The 23,681-nt window shown below is 41.0% G+C and overlaps 1 protein-coding gene across 3 annotated transcripts in view; it reads left to right on the top strand.

The window, feature by feature from the left end:
- PTPRO (protein tyrosine phosphatase receptor type O) overlaps positions 1 to 23,681 on the top strand; it is a 145,197-nt gene that overhangs the window by 66,654 nt on the left and 54,862 nt on the right. For 2 of the 3 annotated variants that reach the window (XM_032107826.1, XM_032107825.1), the window contains exon 2: positions 16,443 to 16,716. In XM_032107826.1, coding sequence (XP_031963717.1) covers positions 16,443 to 16,716 — 274 coding nt within the window. The remainder of the gene's footprint in view (positions 1 to 16,442; positions 16,717 to 23,681) is intronic. The other variant, XM_032107827.1, reaches the window with a different exon arrangement.

Genomic DNA, 23,681 nt, shown 5'->3' with positions numbered 1-23,681 from the left:
ACTGCTATTTTGGCTAAGTTCTCACAGAGGAATTTGCCTGAATGCTGCTCTGTCACTCTTGTTCAAGCAGCAGTGTAGGTGATGTAAAATTAATAAGCCACATGAGTCATATACGCATGATACTGTATTTATAGCAATCTTGTGAGGGCTCATTAACATGTACTTGTAGAAAAGTACTTTGATATTCTTCAGAGAAGGATACCATATCACAGAAATACAGAGCAGTTTCCAATCTGGATATCAGCATTAGTAAGTTCTTCAGTTTAAATTGTCTATATCTGAACTTCAGTTTAGGTTTCTCTCCTTCGAGGTGGCAGGAGGGTTATAAGACTGAAGAGCTCCAAAACTTCCTGGAAAACTGAATGAGGGCCCAACAAGTCTATGGCTTGAGCACTTCCCATGTTACATTTGTACCATAAACCACACAGATTTTCTCATCTTCCCCAGTCAGCTGCAATAGCAACAGTAGAGCCACATAATTAACCAAAAATATTCTTTCATTACTATTTGTTAACATAATAGTTGGGAATGTAGGCTCAGCTAGTGAACCAAAACATACTCCTTTGCTACAGAATTTGGAGTGGGAGGAAGCGTGCTGGGGAAGAGAACATGAGTACAAATTGCCTTTTCTCCTCCACTCTCATTTGTTTTCAGAACTGAGCTGCCTTCTGAAAGGGAGAGAGACAGAGTTAAGGGAGCAAATTGGGATTAGTCACTGCAGCAATCATGCACAGAGGAATACACGATTATTTCAGGCTGACTTTCCTTGGTCTCTTGTCAAAAAGCACTGTTTCTGTGCACAAAATCAGAGGAAACTTAGCAGAAGGATTTTCTGGGCTGCCACGACTGACTTTAGAAAATAGTTCACAACTGAAGGCTTTTCAAACAAAATTATTGGTGGGGTTGTCACGTTGCTTCAGGTCAGGCTCTTATGTGTTAAAGAGGATGACATCCTTTGCACTGCACAGAGGAGATGCAAAACCTTTATCCTTTTGGGGAGGAAGAAATTAAAATTAAGATAGACTTCTTATCCCATAGCTGTGCTGGATGGCTGCAATGCAGACTGAAGGAGCAGTGAGGGCTCCTGGCAGGGCTGGAAATCTATTGGGCTGGTTGCTGGGTGAGGTAACCAGCTTAGTCTCCACAGGAGCAGCATCGATCCACATCAGTCAGGAGCAAGAAAAAAAAAAAACAACCAGTACAGAAGAAGAGAGGGAGAGACTGCTGAGTGCAACACACGTGAATTGGTTGCAGACACAAAACACTTACGTTTCTGGTTTTTAAAAATCCATTTAAAAAGTGAGGAACATAAGAGCAAACCATATGCAAGTTTTATATGAAATATGCTTCCTATTGATATAATTTTTAAATGCATACATGAAGCTAATTGACAGAAGCTGTTGAGATTTATGACGAACCTCTATATAAAGAAGGCATTATTGATTAGTGATGGCAGGACAGTGTCATTTACAGGGAGCAGTAGGAAAAGAAGCAGAAATAGGTAGTTGTGGCTCCTGCTACTGGCAGAATAGGAGGCAGGTAATGGGAAAGCGTGGCATCAAATAATGGTAGTGGAAAAGGATAAAACCTTCATCTGTGCAGGATAACCAGTGAAGGGATTCAGTATGAAAGCTGACATCATGGAAACACACAGGAAATGTATTTTAAATATTAAGTGTTCAATTCAACTTTCAATTATCCAGGATAACAGGAGCTGGGATAAACCAAAGCCAGGAGGAATAAAACATTTATAAACAGGGCTCTAAGAACACGAGCAGTGCATCCACCTTGAAAAGTGACAAACAGGTACATGGTGTTGCAGTGGAGGCAGCAGAGGAGGGCAGAGCCCGAGTGGCTGGAGCTGTGTGTCTGTGCCTGTGGGCAGCCCTGGGCAGGCAGGGGAGCTGGGGGAGAGCAGAGCCAACGTGAGAGCTCCACACCTGCCCACACCAGTGCGGCTGTGCTGCGTGGGTGCAGCCTCCAGTTTGATCACCCAGGGGGTTGTTATTCTCAGCAAAAAATGCTGTGTCAAACCCCTTGTGTTCCTCCGGTTTCTAACATGACACACAGCCACCAGAGCAGGCCTTGCTGTTACCTACCTGGTGCTGCTCCCACTGCAGAACAAGCCCTCCCTCTGTTAATTGAGACACAGAGAAATGTATTTAGCTTCTCAAATTACTGAATCAATGTTTTTTTCCCCCTCCTCCCCCAACTTCCTTGGTTTCTCCTTCTGCCAGAGATCACTGTAGCAGGAAAGAAGTCTAACAGCACTTAATGCAGATTATTACTTCCTGGATGGTATTGTTTTTTCTTTTGGATATGATGCCTGACAGTTAAAATCTTAAGAAAAAAAACCCCAACAACTGAGGGGTATTTAATTAAATCCCTCTTAAAAAAGTAAATCTGTCTTACCAGGACAAAATCCTTCTTACCATTTTTTTTGTGTGTATGTAGAATCAAATCAATTAGTTCTCACAGTTGTAGCTTCTTCTTCTCTTTGAGGAGTTTTGTTTAAATTATAATCATTATTCTGTCTGTGCTCTTGGTCTTTCTCCCTAGCTCCTCATTCTTGAGCTGCTTTTGCTAAAGCATTCTGAAATGTCTAGGAATAGCTCACATGAAATACTTACAATGAAACAAACCAAAACCAGCCATATGTGATGGGGACATCAAATATATTCATAATAAGTTTTCAATATTTAAGTGTGAATAGAATAACATGCAAATTTTTCAGCTTCAGGTAAAATAGTTGAGGTCTCTTAACAAACATAAAGCAACATTAACATCAGTGAGTTAGCCTAGTTGTGCAGGAATTGTGCTTTGGCCCATGGTATGGAAGTCATAAAGGCCAGATTTGTAGGTCTGTGAAGATGCCAGTGCCAGTGGGATTTTTAAAAGCAAAACTTTTTATGCTGGATCTTTAAATACCTTAAAAAATTTGAAAGTGCTTTGCAGCTACTGCCAACACCTCTGCCACTACCTTGCCAAGCCACAAGGCCAGGCAAACTTTGGGGTGGTCACAGTGAGGCTTGGCACATTCCTGAGCCTGCGTGTTGAGGTCACAGCTGCCCTGGTGGGGCGTAAGGAAGGATGATCTTGCTGTTCACCTGGCGCACTGGAACCCGAGGAAAACTGACCCAATTCACAGTGGAATGGAAAAGGTGGCTTTGTTTCTGTCCTCACGTCTGCAGTGACCAAAATGTGCTGTATCAGGCGATGATGAGAACTGTAGGGATTTGATTTCAAGCTATATTCAGGCCAGACTGGGCAACTGTGTTTTTCTGACCTGCATCTGAAGGAGAGCTACTGGCTTTCCTAGGACATCATGGTCTTCACTTTCCAGCTTCTGTTTCACCACATGTGGATGCAGACTGCTTTTTTTCTGGCAGAGCCATCATTTTGTGTGTTTGGAATTAAATATTTCTAACGTGAATGTAGCAGATTTCAACCAAGAACGGTGCCTCAAAGTTTTTTTCTTTTTTTTCTTTTTTTTCCTTATTCACTTTGATGTGGAAGATGGAGTTGCTCTGTAAGCCTTTAAAATTTAGAGGTAGCACAATGGCTCGTGGGCTGAAGAGGCTCCAGTGCTCTATGCTGCACTGGGCACATTACTGGGCCTGTTTTTTTTTCATTAGCTCTGCAAGAGGAGAAAACATAGATTTGAGATCATACCTGTGTCACTTCATAATCATTCTTTAGATCTCAAAAATCTTCTGTTCCTCCACAAACTTCTTGTCAGGTTAGGGAATTAGTAATGAGCAGCGTCTGAGGTAACAGTACCTTGTATCTCGGAGCGGTGTGAAGAGGAAGATTTTGAGAAGTTCAAATATGAGGCACAGAGCCTCATCTGAGGGAATGAAACTGTTATGTGCTCATAAAGATCTCTCTGAATTGCAAAGCCATCCAGGGCTATAAAGATGTAGCTGTTTCATTCTATTTTTGCTCTGCGTGCCTCGCGAACAATTGGTGTGGTGTGACTTTTTGATTTCACACTTGCTAATTGCTATGGGTTCCAGGAGCATGTGCCAGTTTTGTTTCACAGCAAGAGCCCTAATCATGAATGACTCCTCGGTGCTGCTGTGCACTTTCAAATCTATTCTAGGTTAGTGGAAAAAGTCACACTTCATGGCAGTGTGAGGCACTCGGAAAGAGGCCTTTTTTATGACAGAGGTTACACCAAGACAGCGTATTGAGAGAATAATAGATCTCCCAAATTTGTATTCATCTGCACATGTTGTTTTGTACATAATGGGACTTTCATCTGGCTCAAGGAATACAGGACAAATTATTTCACAAGGATGATATGTCCTTGTACTCTTTCTCCAGTGAATTGGACACAAATAGGTTTTCCATTATCATCAGTCATGCATGTCTCTTTTTTCCCCTCTTTCAAGTAGAGACAAATGGGGAAAAAAATTCCAAGATTTCCCCAGCTTCTCTTTTTACCGTGGCCAATACTAAGACATTGCTGCTCTTTGGAGCATGGTCTCTACTCTTTGGGTCTAATTTTCTTATTAATGTAGACATTCTGCACTTGTGTGCAACTTCACGAGGATGTTGCTGTTTTTCTCTGTCTGCCTTTTTGGTATGCAAAGTGTGAGAAGTGAATGAAGAGCTTACAGGGCTAATAAGGCGAGAAAGAAGAATACTGTCAAACTGATTACAGTTTATTCATAAACATGCAAATACTTAGTGCAAGCATTAATGTTCACTTTCACATGTGTGCTCTAAGTGCTTGCAGCAGCAGAGACAAGGACAGCATGGCTAATTTTGTTGTCATAGGTAAATACATTTTTTGTTTATAGACTGAGCTACGCCAACTGATTGTGTTTATGGCCCTAATCTTTGTGGTAATTTAAGTCAGTCAGTTTTGCCTGGTGGTTGAACTCAGAGAGTGCAGAGTCTATTACTGCTGGTGTTTCATTAAGCTGTGGGGAAGCTGTTGCTTGCAAATGACTTTTGCTCCTTTGAATTGCAGGGAGCTCAGGGTGCTGTTGGGTGATGAGTTTCTCCTCTGAAGTGTGGGGGGCTGGACAGAAAACTCCATGAATCACTAAGTGTGGTGTACTCTCCCCAGTTCTTTCATCACTTGAGAAATCATCACAGAAACATGCCTGGAGTTAAAATACTTGGTGTAACCTATTGGCAGCCACAAAAAAGAGCCCCAAAAAACCACCAGCCTTCTTCCTTCTCTGCTGCTTTAAGTTTCTAAAGGCTGATGGGAAACAGCTTGGTCAGGAGCATGCTTCTGTCCTTTGGCTCTCCTGGCACCTGAGTTAGGTGGCAAAAATTGCATCAGGAGTAAACCTGAGCTGAGAAACAACATTGTAGACTGATACTGATGATAAAGAGCTTCCACTGCTCTTTATGAGTGTATGAGCACACTGGAGTGGGAGAGGAGGGAAAACTGGATGATGTCAGTAGGGACCTGGCAGAGAATAAGTAAATAAAGTGATTAAAATTTAAAAAGGCTATAAAAAACTAAGAGAAACCACTCATTTGGCTTGGAGATGAAGCTGCTGCTGTTACCACAGGGGCTCAGTGCTGCCAGTGTGCCTCTTCTTGCATCTTTCTGTTGCACATATACGTGAAGGACCGTCCTGTGAGAGGTTTAAAGGTGCACATCTAAGTTAAAGTAAAAAAATATCTTGGTGCCCAACTCTGTTTTTTTGAAGGATCTCATAGATACTTACCTGCGTTATAGGACACCGTATACATTTACAAAACTTCCCTGCTGACATTTTATGGTCACATTTAGGAAAAAGGAGCCGCGTCAGTTTTGTAATTCCGAAGTGCAGGCAGGTGTGCTCCCAAGAGGATCATGAAAAATATTTTGGTTTAGTCAAAGAGTTGGGTAAGAGCTTAGGCAGTGTATTTATTGCATGAATTTGAAGTGCAGGAGTTGATGAGATGAGAGAGATTTGTATACTTGCGCTGCAGTTACTGAGGAATTACCATACTAAGACCTGCAAATGGCAGTCAGACAAGCAGGCTGATGTATTTTTGCCTGGATTAGTATAATGCAAAATGACCAGTGCTTATGTATGGAAGTACCACTTGCTGTGAATTAAATAGAAGGCAAAAGAAAAAAAAAATCCATGTCGTCATCCTTCATTCTTATCCTTCCCTTTCACTGGCAACAAAAATTCTTCATAAAATGGAAGAAGAAAGTTATAGCATAAACAAATACATGGGGAAATAGTATCTAGAAGCTAACTAGGAAAGAAAATCATTATCACTTTTAAACTGTGCATATTCTTAAATGTCAGAATGATAGGATTACATATTGCATTGTCTAGCAGCCTGAAAGCTTTTTATATTAGCAATGAGTTAATGCCTATGAAATAAAGCTCAGTAAATATTTACTGTGGTGTATGTCTGGGAAAGGTCATGTTGACTCATTTAAGGTCATGCTGTTTATAAATTCATCCTTTTCAGAAGACACTGCAGAGGTTTAGCATCCTGAGTTAAAATGAGGAAACAGCGTTCTGAAAATTTCTATTTTTGTTTTACAGTCAATTCTGCTGTAGGGAACAGGCTTCCCATTGCTGATGTCCACACAGCCTTTTCTCAGCTGATCTCATCTCTCAGTTTATTAAGCCTTCTCTGGCCTGGCTAGCCATTGTCATGCCTGGGGAAAAGCTCTGTCAGGTATTAAAAGAGAAATATATATAAAAGAAAGCTAATGGCTAAAGTTTAATTCTTTTAATTCTGCACTCACAGGGTATGTAGCTGCCAAACCAGACAGAAACTTGATGTGTATGCTCTCCATACCATAACTGCTGAGCTACCTCAGCTGAAGATATTAGGCTGATGAATCTATTTGTAGTGGTTTGTCTGTGTCCCTCTTGGCCACTGGGTAACTGCCAAGTGTAAAAACCACATGACCACAGCAAGGAATAATAATTTCTGTGAAGAGAACACTAAACCTGCAGAACAGGGGTCTCAGCATCACATAAGAGACCAAGACTTTTATTATGCTTTGAGTGATTTTTTAGCAACCTCACTTCATCAAAGACTCAAAACAAATTAGAAGGAAGTTTCAGGGGGTTATTACTCTTTGGCAGATCCAGAAAAGAGACCTTGATCTCCTGATTGATTCTTTGTACTTAGGGCCTGCCTTTGTCACAGAGGCAAAGGATTTATGGACAAGCTTACATCTTTTGCTGAGTAGGACCTTCTGTGTGCGTAAAGTTATTTGCCTTGCTCAGTCCTGGCCATCATGCACTTTTATACTGCTGAAAAAGAGAATAGCTAAACAAAATTTAAACCTTATAATATCAATTTGGACAAAAAAAGACTAGGAGCCATACTACATAAAAATGGCTTTACAAATCTGAGTTGCAGCTGCCATCATACCATACACAGCTGTTTCTGGTCTCATCTGGCTCTTGATGTTTAAATGGAAGGTGCACAGGGAGAGACAAGCATCTGCAGAAGGCAGCTTGTTTGAGGGTAAGTGGATAAATCAAATTCTTCAGATCCATCTCTCCCTACAGAGTACAGAGGGAACCTAGATGATTAGATTTGACTACACGCCCAATTTGTATTATGATAAAATGAAGCCAGATTAATCCCCCCTAAGTACAGAAGTCTCATCACGAAAGTTCTGACCACTGTGTCTTTAAGGTGTCCTCAGTTTGAAGGCAGCAGCATATTCAACCTTTTAGTAGTACTCACAGAAGTGTGCAGAATATTTAAGCAAGTTCTTGTGACAGCACAGAAGTAGCTGAAACATAAATGTGGTGGCTGTTGAAGCAGAAGGAATTACTGCTTTCCTACTCTGGTTAAACACAGTTGCAGAAGATCTTGTTCTGTGAGTTGAAGTCACTAAGCTGGTAGGAGAGGACATCGTAGCAGAATTATGTGTTTCATGAAGGACACAGAACACTCAGTAACCTGGACTGACATCCCTCTGTCAGGCAACAGCTGTCATTGTCCCCTGGCCAGTCTTCCTCTGGGCAGGTGGGGTGGCACTGTTACATCTGAAGGGATTTTGCAGCAGCTGAGGAGCCCGACTCCGTTCCTGAGCTCTTTGTATTCACTCCTCTCTTTTGCTTCCTTCAAGTCAGCCTGTGGCAGTTGTGCTAAAAACTAAATGCTTGATACACTACGAGCAAATAAATCCTGCTGGAGCTATCCCTGCAGGGCAAGGTGGCAGTGACAAGTTATGAGCTTTTTCAGCATTAGAGTTTGGGAGTGTTTATGACTTCAGAGCAGCGCGTTGCCAGCGCCGGTGTGACAGAGCATTCGTCTGTGGGTATGAACTTATCAGATCAGTACAAATAGCTGAACTGAGCCTAAAGCCACACTAGAAATGAATTGAAAATCGGGCTGTAGCCACAATTGAAATGTTCTGTGTGGATTTGCAATTGACCCTGTGCTGTACAAAGAGTTACAGAGCTCATCTCTTGCTAGTAATCAGGGAAATGACACTGTCAGCTTGCTTCCCTTGGAGCACAGGTTAGAAAAAAGCAAAAAAACCCCTACCAAGCAAAACAATCTATCACACACACACACTCTACCACAGCAAATACTTTAGCAAGAAAAGAGACCATTCATCTGCAGAAACTATACATAAATAACAAGAGAAAATGTCAGCAGCTTTTCTGTTCATCTCTTGCCAGTTTAGAGAACACAGGAATGCCACAAGGTAATCAAAGTGCAGAACGTCAGGTTCTGCTTGGATCTGAGAACAAAATAAACCTGCACTTGAACCTGAGTGAGCAATCTTTCAGGGATAGCCATAGCCACATTACACTTATGGCTCAGGGAAGAAGGGTAGCAAGTATTTTCAGGCATAGAATATGAAAACTGGGGATCTGGATTTAGACCCAGGTTTTCCAGACCATGCCGTGACTCCTGTGACCACTGAAAAAGGGTGGTGGGGGTTTGCAGCTTTTTTCCTGGGGAGCTGAGGGACAGGGGGTGATAGAAGAATGACCAGCAGTAAGGCAGACCACTTGTTTAAGGAGAACACCAGACCAAAGTGATGTCAACAGACTTAGATGGGGACAAAGTGTACCCCACATCTGCCTCTGGATTCTTCATGTCACAAAACCAGATTAGGAACAGGATGATTTTTTTTTTTTTTTGGTGAATGCATCCCAATTTCAAATTTCCAAACCTCTCTAGTAGTTTCAGAATTTTGAAAATACTTAAGAGCACTTTGGTGCCTAATCCCCTTTAAAAACACTTGCAGATACAGAACAAAGGGTTAGGATTGTGGAATAGCCCCTGTCTACAAGTCAATTCATTGTGTTTAGTCTGTTCTCTTATAATAGAATAACATGGTGGAGGGACAGAAAGTCTTGTTCTCTTCCACCATTTTCCCTTACATTGCTTTGTGATTATAAATTAATTTGATAACCACTTTGGTCTCCAATTTCTCTGACAAGTGAGAACTCTTAATTTCCTCCCAGCTGTGCTCTTTATAGATAATGCAAGTAGCAAAGCTTTGTATTCTGCCTTTAAAAACTAACTCCCTTGTGCACGTATGAAGGGTATATATGCACCCTATCCATTCAAAATTGAGGCATTTCCACTCTTGTAGCACCCAGCAGGCTCAGTCTCTACCCCTCTGTCATACTCCCTGCCAAAGCATGTAATATGAAGTTCAGCTGACTCCGGTCCAGTCCAACTCCTCTCAGCTGCACCGCGGTGCTGGAATAGTTTTCTCATGATGCAACATCAGTCTTCCCGTTCTGTTGAACATCAGGAATTTTCTGTGTAACTTCCTAATGTCACCTTTCAGCATCAGCAGCTGTTCAGAAACTGTTTCAGCATCAGAAGCTTCTGTTGCAGACTTCCATTATCGGCAGAGGTGAATCCACAATTTTGGAGCTGAAGGACTGAGCAGCATGAATGAATTTGTCCTTCATCACCCAAACCCACTTCTCCAGTCAGTATTCCTTCTCATCTCCCACAGGGCACTTTGCAATGTAAGACACCTCAGAGATTATTTCACACCATGGAAGGAGAGATTCCTTTCAAATAAGTCAAATTCTTCAAAAATCTACCTTGATTTGTCACTCACTTGTTCTCTCTGCCTTCTTCAGCCTCGTCATGAGGTGATCTGTTCCTCCTTGCCTCTGTGGACTGTGAACTGTAGTTGCAGGTGTTTTGCCCTGTGGATGCTGTGCTGTGAGAGCACTTACTCTCAGTTGCTGGAGAGTGTGTATGTTCTTAGGATAACGTGTACACTCTTGGGAGAATGTGCACATGGGGTATATCTTTCTCTTCCCTTCCCCCTATTTGTTCTTTCTGGCATTTAGTGGGGGATCCACCTAACACCTCCCACCTGGCATATGTTCAACTCTGATCATATTACATTGGTTCAGGCAGAAATTTGGTCTCATTCTTGTCCCAGAGAACAAGCAGTGACTGGAGAAGGGCCATTTTGGTGGAATTACGGGAGTTGAGGCAATGTGGTGTGTTTGCTGTGTCCTTACTCATTTTCTGTTACTCACAGACAGGCTCAAGAGGATGTGTTTGAATTAAAGCACAACGTTCATCTAGCGTGTGTTTGGCTGCATCCATAAGGGATGGCTAAAGTTCAATTGCAGAGGCCCCATAAAGATCTGAGTTGGGGAAGGGAGCCAAAATCATATTTTCTTTTGGCAGAATTACGCTTTTGGACATAATTTTAGTACTAGGGAAAAGCTGAAAATCCAGAGTGGAGAGAAACCAAACTCTATCTGTCTGGATGTGAATTCCTGTTGTATTTGGGGTGTACATGTACAGTCAGGATCAAAAAGAGGCAGAAATGCCATCCTAGAAGTCGTAACTTCGTTTCAAACTTTGTTAACATCAAGGTCTCTGAATTTACTGTGCTTGGGTTTTGCCCTCTGCAGTTTGCACTAGAAAGATGGGCTAGAAGTATATATTTGGCAATAATTTATTAAGTATTGGACCTGTTAGCAGTGTGATACATAAGATATTAGCCTTACTGAAATTAGCATTCTGGCATCCTTAATGCTGTCGTAGTAGCAGTTGATTGTGTGAAGAAATATTTCCTTCCAGGTTATTAACTTCAGAATGGCAGCAAAACATGGTGGGCTGTACATACCATAATTGATGTTTGCTTAAAAAAACCTGCCCTCATGTTCTGCATTTGTGGGCAGAGATGGGAAAAAATACTTGTCCCTTTAAAAGCTGTCTCCCAGAGCAAAGAAATGTGGAAGCTCATTTATAAAATATGACCAGAGGATTGTTATTACTGGCTTTTTGAGACTCAGAATAGCAACAGGGCTGAGGACACTATTCATAGAGCAGAATGCCAGAAATGATGTGTTAACCTGAATCACAAACCATAAATTATTGAGAACTGCAGCTTCTGCTATCTTTTTACATGTTAAAATATTCCTTTTTGCATGGAAAATCTTAACTATACAGATTTGCATTTTTCCCATGGAGTATTTCTTCTGAAGAGTGTTTATTAAGGGATGATCTTTACACAACCTGTGGGAAAGTGTAGGGTAGAAACAAAAGCCCCAGAAATAAATAGGCTTTTTTTTTTTCCAAAAGTCTTTACATTGTTGCCGCAAGGCTGTAACATTTTTGTTCATGCTTTTGAAGATCACATCAATCCTTTCCTCTTGCTGTCAGCACTCAGGTCTATGCCTGCTCCAGAATTCACTGGAACACGTGGAAAGCTTAGGATGTTATTTCCCTAAGTTCTGTAAGGATGTCTTTACCTATTTTGTTCAGGAGCTAATAAGGATAGCTAGCAATTTCAGGGAAGCATGTTTTGCTATACTGTTTATTTCTTATGTGCTTTCTGTGGAGGTACCACTGCAAGACTGTAGCAGAGGCCAAAATCCTGAAACCTGCATCCCAGTCCTGTCTTTTTTGGACTCACTGCACCCAGTGACAGAGGGCTGCAGGAATATTGCCCAGCTGGGACCATCAGCCCTTAGGCTGTTTAGTGCATTTTCAAAAGTAATTCCAGCCTTAGATGAATCCACAGGTATTCTATCTGAAAAGGTCATGCTGGCTTAGTCGTTTCCATTTAAGTACCTAAGATTAAGTGAGATGAATCGTGGTGAGAATGAGTCATCGTATGATTTAGAATGAAATTAGCATTATTGGCCACCAGCATAAAATGTATCAGAGTGTAGTAGAATGACTCAGAAAATTGCCAGTATTTCATCCAAGAGGTCTGGATATAGTGTTCGGTATTGTCTTGTACTTGCATTGAGGTTATTTTTGTCCAGCATCATACAGTAGGTGATCATAATGGTAGCTAAGAAGTAGATCCTTGTAGCTTTAAAATTTGCTCCTGCTTTGGGATTTCAGATGTCCACTTTGAAAATTCTGTGATGCTGCACGATTTACTCAGTAAAAGCTGACAAAAGTCAGATTTGTTTGGGATTTTATTTCCACTTGTCTAGCATTAGATAATGAGATGTAGTTACCAGTACTTTGCTTTTACAGAGCTGATGAGTGTCCGCAGCTCCTCTTAAAGTCAGCAGAACTTGTAACTACTTGCACTTCTGGTAATTGGGTTCTGGCACGATGTGTTTCGGAATGAGGCATTCAAAAGCCAGAGTACTTAAGATTAGGAGTTGTTTTGCAGCTTTGATCTCTTCCTCATGTGTAAAACTCATTCCGTTGTATGGAAATAAACTGAGGATATAAACTTCTGAAAAAGAACTCTGAGCTCTGCTGCACACCATTTATTTTCCTATTACTCTTTGCATATTGTTTATTCGATATGTTGTATATCTCCTTGCCTCCCCTTGCTTTTTATTTTAATTGGGACCTGGTTATTGGCTGGAAATTCCACTAGCATGACTCATCCCTGCTCTGTAAATGACTGTGAACAGGCATCACAATTGTGGGATTTACTTTCCTCTTCTTTTTTTTTTTTTTTTTCCTAAGTGCTTTATCGTGGCACGAGCTTGTAATAATAAACTAGGAAGGAAGTTGGAGCTAATCATTGGGTTCTGAATGCACACGCCCTGCCAAATTTCCCCACAGGCATGAAACAGCCGCTCAAGCTGTGACACCAGCAAATTAAATCCTGGAGGTAGCTGACCAGAAGTAATGAAATGTGTATTTACCATACTGATGCTGTCAGTCTTAAGACACACTGCCTTTACAATCTAGTTAAGTGGGGCACGTTTGTCACTTCTGGTGGTGCTTAGAGAAAATACTCAGGTTTCTTCCTAGCCTTCTTTTCAAAATCACAAGCCCAGTGCTGGCTGGTAACCCTCACCTTGTTCAACATGAAGAAAGGATGACCAGAATGGTCTGTTCTTTTAAAACACTGCCTGAGTGAAATCCATATTCCAAAGGAGATAAATGATTTTGTCTTATGACATGTTAATTGCCAATTCTTTTTGTTGATCTCTTACCTGCCGCTCCAGTCTTAGAAGATGAAATTAAAGGATGAAAGTTATTTTAAGAGCCAGTGGATATGAAACAGCAGATGTCTCCCACAAGCCGTGTGTCCCATGCGTGCAGCAATTGAAAAGCCTGTGAGCACACAGGGGTGTGGAGGAGGGACACATAGCCACTGGAAGGGGACCACTCAAGAGAGGGATGCATTCTGCAGATGGGTAAAGGAAGGGGTTGGATGGGGCACATGGCTTCTAAAGAGAGGGCCCTCAAAAAAATGCATCATGGCAGCAGTGGTTCCAAAGCATCTGGACCACAGGTACATGGAGCAGGGAAGCTATCATTTCACAATCCCCACATGCTTAAGGTGATAGAGGACTCAGAAAAAGCTATTTACCCCAGATAGGTATTGTCATAGGTAACAACAGCATCCATCTGAGAGTTTTATTTAGCTAGCAGAGGCATTCCATGCTAATTGTGTGAGAGCTGTTGTAGAAGGCTCATGAATCATTTGCTGGATGGTGCTTGCTGTGGATTCACGAGAACATTAAGGGGAAAAAATAAAAGTACAGTCTTCATCATGGTTAATACAATACCCGTGGAAGAGTCAAAGAATAAAATCACAACCCATATGAGCATTCTCTGAAAGCATCTAATTATATCTTAGGAATGTCCATGACTCCGCAATTGTATGCTTAAATTCCAGCTGTACTTGGTTAGCATAGCAAATGATTTATAGCACAACCAGCTATAAGGAGCTTGCTTTGAACTGTTCGTTGGCACATATAAATTGGTTTGGCCCTGCTGGGTGGTTCTGCGTAGCAAGGTAGGGACGTGGAGTTGGTACTGTGGAATTCAGTGCCAAGGCCAAGGGAAGGCCAGAATAATTTGAGAGATAACACCATTCTTTTTCCTCTAGTGAAGCATTCAAATGCAAGTCTATGGAAGGTCAAAACCCACAGATACATGAACTTCAAGCTTATGTAGAAATAACCTTGGTGAGTCCTTGCTCGGTCTTGCAAGACAACCATGGCTTCTGTGATGAAATACTGCATGTGCTTTTGGAAAGCCATCTCATCTGTGCCTTCCTTCTCCTGTCTTCCCACAGCAGGAGGGTTGAAGTAGGATTAATTCCACATTTTCTTAGTGAGCGCAAAATAGGGAGGAAGAAGAATAAGAGAAACTCTACTTGGTTTTGACCAGATCTAAGCATAATGTCCAGTTAAAGGTTTGAATCTGTGTGAATCCAAATGCTAGACTGGGATTTAAGGCAAAATACAACCACTTGAAGTGTAGAGTTTTGATCTACTCAAGGGTAAGCCTTTTGAATTCAGCTGAGGCTGAGGAAAACGCATGGAAGCTTTTATGTAGTCGTAGTCTTATATTGTAAGCCATTTGGAACAGTTGCTTTGCCATCTGTGAAAAATTACCCAGACTTCTGCACCAAAATATTCTCCCATTGATAACATTGGCAGATACAACTTTAACAACTTAAAAGTAATTTTTTAAAAGACTAATTAAAGTGAACCTCAGATCAGCAGCTGAGGTTGCATTGCCTCTGTTTTTAATCTCAGGCTTGAAGGTGTCCAGACAGGTTATCCTATTTGGGTTGGACTGGTTATATGCTTTGTGCCTTGTTCTCATGCTGGATCAGATGAGTGGGTTTGCTTAGGGCCTTTGTCTCAAGCCTGTAGCTTGGCCTATAGGGTGGTGTAACATTAGGTACACTGTAGATGCCAAAGCCCAATGATAATACCATGAATTGTAAAGACAAACTGCTGCTGTTTTAAATCTTACACTCCTAGAACAAATTATTTTTTCTTGGTGGGTTTCTTGTTGTTGTTGTTAGGAGGTTTTTTTGCTGTTGTTTTTGTTGAGCTGTTTTTTTGAATTCTGGGAGCTGGCAACACCATGTGTGTGAATTTCAAATAGGGATCCTGCTTCTTGCAGCATAAATCCTAGAAATATTGTTTTCATGGAAAAATTCCCACTAAACAAAACCACAAGGAGATAGGAGGTAATCAGGCTGCTAGAATTAATCTCTGTAGGAGGTCTCTACCTCTCTGGTACAGGGGCAACTCGATCGAATAAATTGCAAACTAACCTTGATTTTGCACCTTTCCCTGAGAGCTCTCAGCCTGTGAAATACGAAGGAAAAAGAAATACTGTGGAGTTGGGAACTGAAAATACCAGCTATTACAGTTTTTAAGGGGGGTAAAAAATTATAAGCTGTGGTGTGGTCTAATAAACAAAAAAGCAACTCTTAATGTAAGCTTGAACTTTTCCTTCTCATTAATGATCATGAATCTGTTTTGAAATTCCTGTAGAGAACAAGTGCTTCTCCTGACAGCTGGTTTGAAATTAATAAAAAGGAAAATGTTTTCAGCCAGCAATGACTTAACATGCTCGTGATATATGAAAACAAGGTTAAATTGCTCCTTTCTCTCTGCTACTAATAAAAGAAATATTGAAAATTAAATGCTGTAGCTTAGGAAGTGAAAAGTGCCAGCCAAAACTGTGGACATAGCAGTGAGAGCTGCTTATCACTTGGTACTTGCTGGAACAGGCATATTTGGAAAAGCTTAGGCAGTGCCAAAAATTATTCTTCAGTTGTAGGTTTTCAGAATATATTGCATTGAGGAATATATGATCCTGTTTCTGCAAGATAAGAGTCTTGATTTAATCACCTCCTTTTTTGGGATTTAAATGACTTTGAGGCTTTATCGGAAATCCTCTTGCCCCTGATACCCTTTACAATCTCATCCTTCTTCTGCTCTACTTCACCTTTCCTCATGAAAGAATGACAGAGGCTTTATTCCTCAGGATGTAAGGAATGGAGTATCTGGAGTATCAGAAAACACACAGCAGGATCCAGCCTCTGCTGCAGAGACTGGCCTCTGATAATCAGATACCTGTGGGCTTTGGCTGACTGTGAATTGTAGCCTGAAATAATTGCTCCTGTTTGATGTTAACTCTCTTGTAGAATATAAGATGTAACTTTATTGCAAATATAACGTGAGTATCTTTTGACTATCGAGGGAAATAGGTGAAAGTAAAATACTAGATTTTACTTCAGCAAACTCTTTATTCTTGTCTTGTAGAATGCAGAACCTTTCCAAGTTGCTGTCCGAGAAGACAATTGTATCGTTGTCTCCCTGGAAGCATCAGATGTGGTGAGCTCATCCTCTGTATATGTTGTGAAGATAGCTGGAGAATCCAAGAACTACTTTTTCCAGTTCGACGAATTCAATAGCACTTTACCCGCCCCTGTGGTTTTTAATGCCAAATACCATGGCCTGTATTACATAGTAACTCTCTTGGTAGTGAACTCAAATATGGTTTCCAAGTCAGCGAGATCAATCACTGTGTTAACCAGTAAGTAACACCTTATTCTTCTTTTCTTCTGTTTCTTGTCTTTGTGTGTGGCTTTTTTCCCCAGAAGTTCTTCCTGTGAAGAAGGTTGGGTGGTTGTTGGGTTTTTTCAGTGGGTCCTGCTTGTGTGTAGGATGCACCCCTGTGTGAGAACAGTAGGGAAAAAGTCCTGACAATGTGTGAGTGAAAATTCACAAGTTGTGGGCAAAAAGAAAGGCAATGCTGTAGGTTTCCCCTGGCTGACCCTTCCTGAGCACTGAGGTGTGACATACTAAAATAGTGTGATGAACGAACCCCCCTTTTCAGATGTTTATCCTAAACCCTTTGAACCAGGAGTTCCAAAAATCTGGTAAAAGGGCATGACAGGTGTTGACTGACATTTCAGTGTAAGCACTCCTGTTGTATGGGGAGTTTTATCCTGTTTTAAATGCTGTAACATTGTTCTTTGGTTGCTAATATGTTGAGGCAGTGCTAAACTTGGAAAGCAGACACCAGTCACCAAAACCATGTGTTTGTGCCAGTACAGCTGAAGGTGTTTGTGATGGAGAACACATCTGTAGTAGCCTGTCTGTTACTATTTCCAGGTGCATTGATCCTGGGGGAGATGTGTGATTTTGTGTGCTCTGTCACCATACAAAGTACCACAGATTTCCAGCTGTGCTTCTGGCTCTGAGGTTGATCCAGGACGGGTTGCATGTGCCAACCTGAAAATAATTTGTAGAACATAAAATAATTTCTTCATCTGGAAGATGACAAAAATCTGTTTGGATGGAACAGGACTAATTTCCAGATATTATTTTTTTTTCCCCTAAATGGCACCTTGGAATGTATGGGTAGTTTCAGTTGTCTTACATCTGAGGAATTGTTACGATTTTTTGTACCTGTATTATTGTGTCAATGAGGAAACACCATCCACTCTAACAGCATTCAGAGCATGTTAAAGCAGGCTCATGTGTTATTGAGTGAGGTTCCTAAAATTTAGGAGTAAGAAGATTTTGCATCATCTGTATCATCAATTTGCATCATGTGTATCATCTTCAGCCTTCCCTTCTGTGCTCAAGTTGTGCCCTGGTGAGGAAAACCATGAAGGGCCCCATGGGAAGAAGTATCATGTTGTTGAGTAATGCAAGTACTGAACAATTTCAGGATTCACAGGCAGCCTGAATTTCCTTTCCTTTGACTACTTTAACCTTGTAAGCAAAGTAGTAATTTTAATCCAATTTTCTATTTTATGTTTGTTTTCTTCAAAGAAAATAATTGAAGCATGCATTGTCATATACAACTGAAAAAAAAATGCCTCACTATGCGTTTTTAGCTGGTTTTAGATGCTGCATTTGGAGTTGTGCAGCAGGGCTCATTGCTCTTTGATTTCCAGAGCCCACGAGGGTCTCTGGGAGCAGAGAAAGTGTGATCCAAGCTGGCAGATGGTGCACACGCTCCTGTGCAGGGAATCTCTGAAGGAAGAAGGGAGCCAGAGTCACTCAGCCCATCAAAGCCAGCCCCAGGCTTCCCATTTGTGACTCAGGGGGTTTCCACAAGGTGTTCCTGGAAAAGTCTGAGTCTGATGGCTCCAAGGGCATATCCTGGATCACTCTCCCTCCTCCAAGGCTTGATGGTTTCACCACCTGTCTTATGGGGGTGTGCTGGCAGCATCTTGGGGTTTCCTGCTGTGACCTCTTCTGCTCCCCCAGACCTTGGAAGGAGCAGTGATTGTGGCATGCAGCCAGTGCTGCCAGTGGAAAATGTGTAACAAAGAGAGAGCAGTGGATTTCTCTGGTTTTATCTCACCAGAGAGACAACCACGTTCATGGGAAAGAAAGGGCAATCTTGCAGGCAGCATTGAAGCATGTACTGAACCCTAAAAGTAGGTTGTAAATTGTGAGCTTTGGAAGGGAAAGGATCCAGTCTCCTCTGTGATATTTTCTGTCAGGCAGATGGATGAGTGCTGGCTCTCTTGTAGCAGCCTCTGCTCCTAGGTTCATCTTTTGGAGCACAAGGCTACAGAACTGAAAGGAAATTTGGAATGAAAAGACAGCATGGCAGCGTGGGCTTTTTAAGGTGTGTCGGTACCCTTCAGGTTTTGAGAAGAGATCTTAAAAACTCCTGTAGTGACCACTGGGTTGTACTTGGTTTGTTGTTGGGTTTTTTCCCCTCTTATTGGTATTGTCCACTGCCTGTTTTACATAATTTTATGATTATGAATTAACTTGATTTTTTTGGCAGACAATAATTAGGATAGATTTGTATTTTTCTTTTTGCCATATGCTGTCTGACTGTTTAATATTCTTGGCTTATTTAATCATGCAAAGACATGTAACTATCTAAGTTATTCCTTATTCCTTCTGTATCTTACACATGAAAGAATGGCACATTGCAATTAGCTTCCAGTACCAAATTAATTCCTGTTCTAACTTCATTGGTGTCAGGGGAGCTTTACCAGTGGCAGATTGACCCCATTCATTAGGCTGCCACAAAATAAATCAAGCAGGATAGCCAGTGATGCCAATGTGGTTATTCCCAAGACAGTACTCTCAAGAGGTTTCTGGGATCTCCTGGAGTTTGCAAAGGACACTGTGCACGGAGATGCAGCCTTTCAGCGTGGCCGTGTGCTGGAGATTTGAGTTTCACACAGGGTAACGAAATAGTGCTTGTCAGAACGAGACCAAGGTCCCTCAAAGGCATTGCCTACTTAGGAATTCAGGGAGAGTCCTGGAAGACCTCTGCTTTCCGATGGTGTATCCTGATGACATTTCCTTTCTCCTGTTCACGTCCCCCATCAATATGCTACATCTAAGGGAATTGGAAAGAAATGGCTATGTCTCTTCACAGGCTGAAACTTTTTAAGCAAGAGAAGAATCCATTTAAGAGAAGACTTTTGTTTTACCCCTTGAACGTTTCTGGCTGGAAAAGCATTGGAAAGCTAACAAAATATGTATTTTATACATTATAGATAGGCATATATATTATATATATATGTATGTGTGTGTATGTGTAACTCTTCACGTAAATGTATGGGCATAAATATGTACATATAAAAATACAAAATCATGTCACAGAAATACACATATAACATAGAATCATAGTATCATTTAGGTTGGAAAAGACCTCTGAGATCATCAAGTTCAACCCTTAACCCAACACTGTCAAGTTCACCGCCAGACCATGTCCCCAGGTGCCACCTCCATGCATTCTTTGAACACTTCCAGGGATGGCGACTCAACCACTTCCCTGGGCAAGCTATTCCAGTGCCTGACCACCCTTTCAGTGAAGAAGTTTTTCCTCCTATGCAGTGTAAACCTCCAGATTTGTCAGCACAGTTTGCCTCTGGTGAAGCCATGCCGGCTGTCTTGGATCACCTCCTTGTCTTGCACGTGCATGTAAGCACATCCACGCACGTATTCGTGCACATATGTTACCACTTGAGGTTCCATTGTTCATTTGGTCCTTTTCTACAAGTCTGCACAGTTCTGATCGGCTCTGATAGGAATAATTTCATTGGAATAATTTCTCATGTTAATCAAAACACCACAAACTGTAGAACTTCCTTGTTTAGGCGCCGTGGTCCAGATTGCTGTAATGAAAAGGATGAGCTATTTGAAAACTCTTAGATAGGAAACCTGTAACATGGAATTTGAGCACAAAATGGTGTTTTTTGCTCCTGATTCTGTAGCAAAGTTGTGTTCAGCCAAATTGGGCTCTCACTGAAGGAGAAGAGCTGAAACCCTGACCACTTTTTAAAGATCTCTGCAATGGTTTTGACAAGAATAGTTGTGAGACTCTCACCCTGCTGGCCAGATTCCTTTGAGTGCGATTATGCTCTGCCTGTCAAAGTGACCTTCCTTCCAGTCTTCAGTCTGGACAATGTTAGAAGTAGTTCTGGTATCTAACACAACTATTTCAGGCCTGCTTTCCTCTGCTCTTGGAGCTTTGGCTTTTCAGTGGGTAAGGAGTAACTCCAGAATTTATGTAATTAATCGAGTGCTTTGAAATATTTGAAATAAAGTTTCACCTTTTTACTAATTGATTTTAAAGTAGTTTATGAGATAAATAAAGAGTACATCTGTAATACCAGTGACTGATACTCTCACTCATTCATCCTACGTTTTCCCAGCTTGAAGCCTTACTTTATTCTTCCCAGGGTGAGTCATACCCATATAGCATCTTTTTCTTCTTTTTTTTTTTTTTTTTTTCAAATCCACTGTCAACTTTATACTGTGAAGGAAAAAAAAAAAAAATTGTACATTAGAAGGAATGGGGAAAGCAGTACATTGCAAAGCTATTGTGTCCTGCAGGAAAAATGTGTCTCTGCTGGGAATTGGAGAAATCCAGATCTGAGGAGCTCTGATGGTGATTAAGAGCAGCTCTGCCTGGCTTTTATTTTAGCTGGCGATTAGGAGTTTTGAGTGGTAAATGTCTCATTGTTTCAAGAGCTGATGATTCCTTACATACATGACTGTGAAATATATTCCCTTCAGGGAGAGTTGTGCCTCTGTCTCTCCTACAAAAAGTATTCTCCTCGAGAGACCAACAGGCTGCTGCCTGGGACTCTGATCTCCAGCTCTCAGAGAGTAATTGGCATTAGACCCGGTTAATGCTCCGTTGTCATTGTGCCAGATGCTGCAGGAAGTGATTCAGCAGGTCCAGTCCTTTCCTCTGCCTTGTTAATGGATCAGAGTTCTTTAACTCGGAGCTTCAGAGGGTTTTTTCCCCTAATGAAATGTGAAACTTCAGCCCTTCATGTTTTTCTTTCTTAAAGGATGATGTGAAACATCTTTAGAAGGGCTGGTTATCTGTGGCAGCCCTAACTTTGAAATGTAACTCAGAATAGCATCTAGGTCCATTAGTGCTCAGCTTTTCCCAGCAAATAAACCATGTTATCCTCTTTTTAGGGTGGAAAAAGCTCTCCATCAGAATCAAAGAAACAGAAAGAACTGCAACCATATGATTTCCTGCTGTAATTTCCATTGTAAGGAGGATCTAAACAATTGGCCTAAATCTGTTCAAGAACAATAGCTATGCCTTTGTTCGTGGAACAACATTATTTTTTAGGTTGTGTCATCTTTGTATTTATCATCCTATGGGGCCGTGTAGAAATGGCACTATGTATCATCATTTCTCAGGAACTATTTTCACTTATATTCCCCCTTTGTAAGCAGTAGCACAAGATCTCTATTACCTATCATAAACTTGAACATTATGTTCCCAAAGTATTAAACAACATCTTCTTTAATCTCAAAGATGGTTTCCTTTTAACAAGAGATAAAACATCCTAAAGTTTACAGCATAATGGAAGTTTTACCCTGGCTGTGCCTTACTCCTGGTAATCATACAGATGTATGAACAGTGTCATCCAGATAATTCACAACTTCTTCCTGTGAATAAAGGGAATTACCCATGGGGGTTAGGTCACTCCATTAATGGGGCATCTTTTTCATAAAAGTCACAATATGGAGGTAAATAATGATTAATCTGCGTTCCAGTGTGAGAAGCAAGGGAGTTGAGCTCAGTCCTACATGTAATGCTATGTCTAAGCTACCACAATAATCAATCTAATTCAATTTGTGGAGTGACCCAGTCTACAAATATTACAAACAAATTGATGTGGATTGAAATATGGTACCTATTTTCACAGTACTTTCCCCACCCCTCCTCCCCCCCCCCCCCCCAAATTGCAGATATTAATGTGTCTGACACAAAGTGAATGCATTAATGGAGGATTTAGCATTCAGAATTTCCCAGGACATTTGAGGAACATGTTAGGCACATTTATTGTGCTGTCTTGATGCTTGTGTAATGCAAGTTATATGCTAAATGCAAAGTGCTGGAAAGTCCAGGGTAAACAGAGAAGTTAAGTTTCCTGTTAACAGATAAGATGGGAAAGCAGTTGCTACAGAAGCAGTAGATTGTGAGACACAGAGAAAAATGGCAGATTTAGGACTTGGTCCTGCAATCTTGTCTCTCTGTGTGTAATATAATCTGCAAGTCTAAAAATAAAGAGATTGTAAGTGAAGAGGTGCCTTAAACTATTAGAGGGACATTGAAATGCACTAAGTCCCTTCTGAAATACGAATTCAATGTAGTACAGAGGTTTTATAAAGCTCTAAGTATTATATTTCTGTAATTCCACTTTATTTAAGCTATTTCTTGACAGCCCCTGAAATCTGTGACAAGGTGCATCCTAAACACTGAAAATGGTAAAATTAAAAAGACCAGACTGTTTATGCTCTGAATTATAAATCTAGGTAGTAAAGGGTGGCATTTTACGTATTCTTTAATTTTAATAACCCTAGGAGCAATTAGTAAGTGAAAGACAGAACACGATGGTTATCTGCTGAGTGTTCTTTTAATTTCACAGTGTGCAAATAGCTTTTGATGTGAAGATTTGGTGCCGAAGGAAGTAAGATAATGGAAGAATCTTTAAATTGCATTATATCACTCATGCAGCTCTGCTAACATCAGCCATGAGCAAGGAGAGGATAGCGAGCGGAAGATAGCAACACGAAAGAGAGTCTGCAGTGATTACCGCTTAATTCAATTGTTGGTTAATTAAATCAAAGCATCAGGAGGAAAAATCATTTGGATTAAAAATGAATATAACTTCCATCCTTTATTTGATTTGTTGTAGGAAGGAATAAATGGGGTAATTGAATCACTGGCATAAGAAAGTTTCAGTAATTCTTTCAGAAATGAGGAGACCTCAGATGTGAATGAGATAGCAGGAGAAAGCCCAGGGCACACCCGCTAACATGAGAGATGACTGCACATAAGCATTGTGCTATTTAGAGATTGTTATTGACATTTAAACTACTCTCATGTGCTGTGTGAGCTGTGATATGAACCCTCTGGTCATGTGGGCAGTCATCTCCACTGTTTATTTCGGAATAAGCGATGGGAGGAGTGTCGGCAGAAGGAAGAGGGTAGGCTTTGTTTCCTGTGATCTGCTTTACTCCTATTTGTTTCTAGGCTAT

This window comes from Corvus moneduloides, chromosome 4 (assembly GCF_009650955.1).
Source record: "Corvus moneduloides isolate bCorMon1 chromosome 4, bCorMon1.pri, whole genome shotgun sequence".
Classification (NCBI taxonomy): Eukaryota; Metazoa; Chordata; class Aves; order Passeriformes; family Corvidae; genus Corvus; species Corvus moneduloides.
This window is presented reverse-complemented; position numbering and strand designations above follow the sequence as displayed.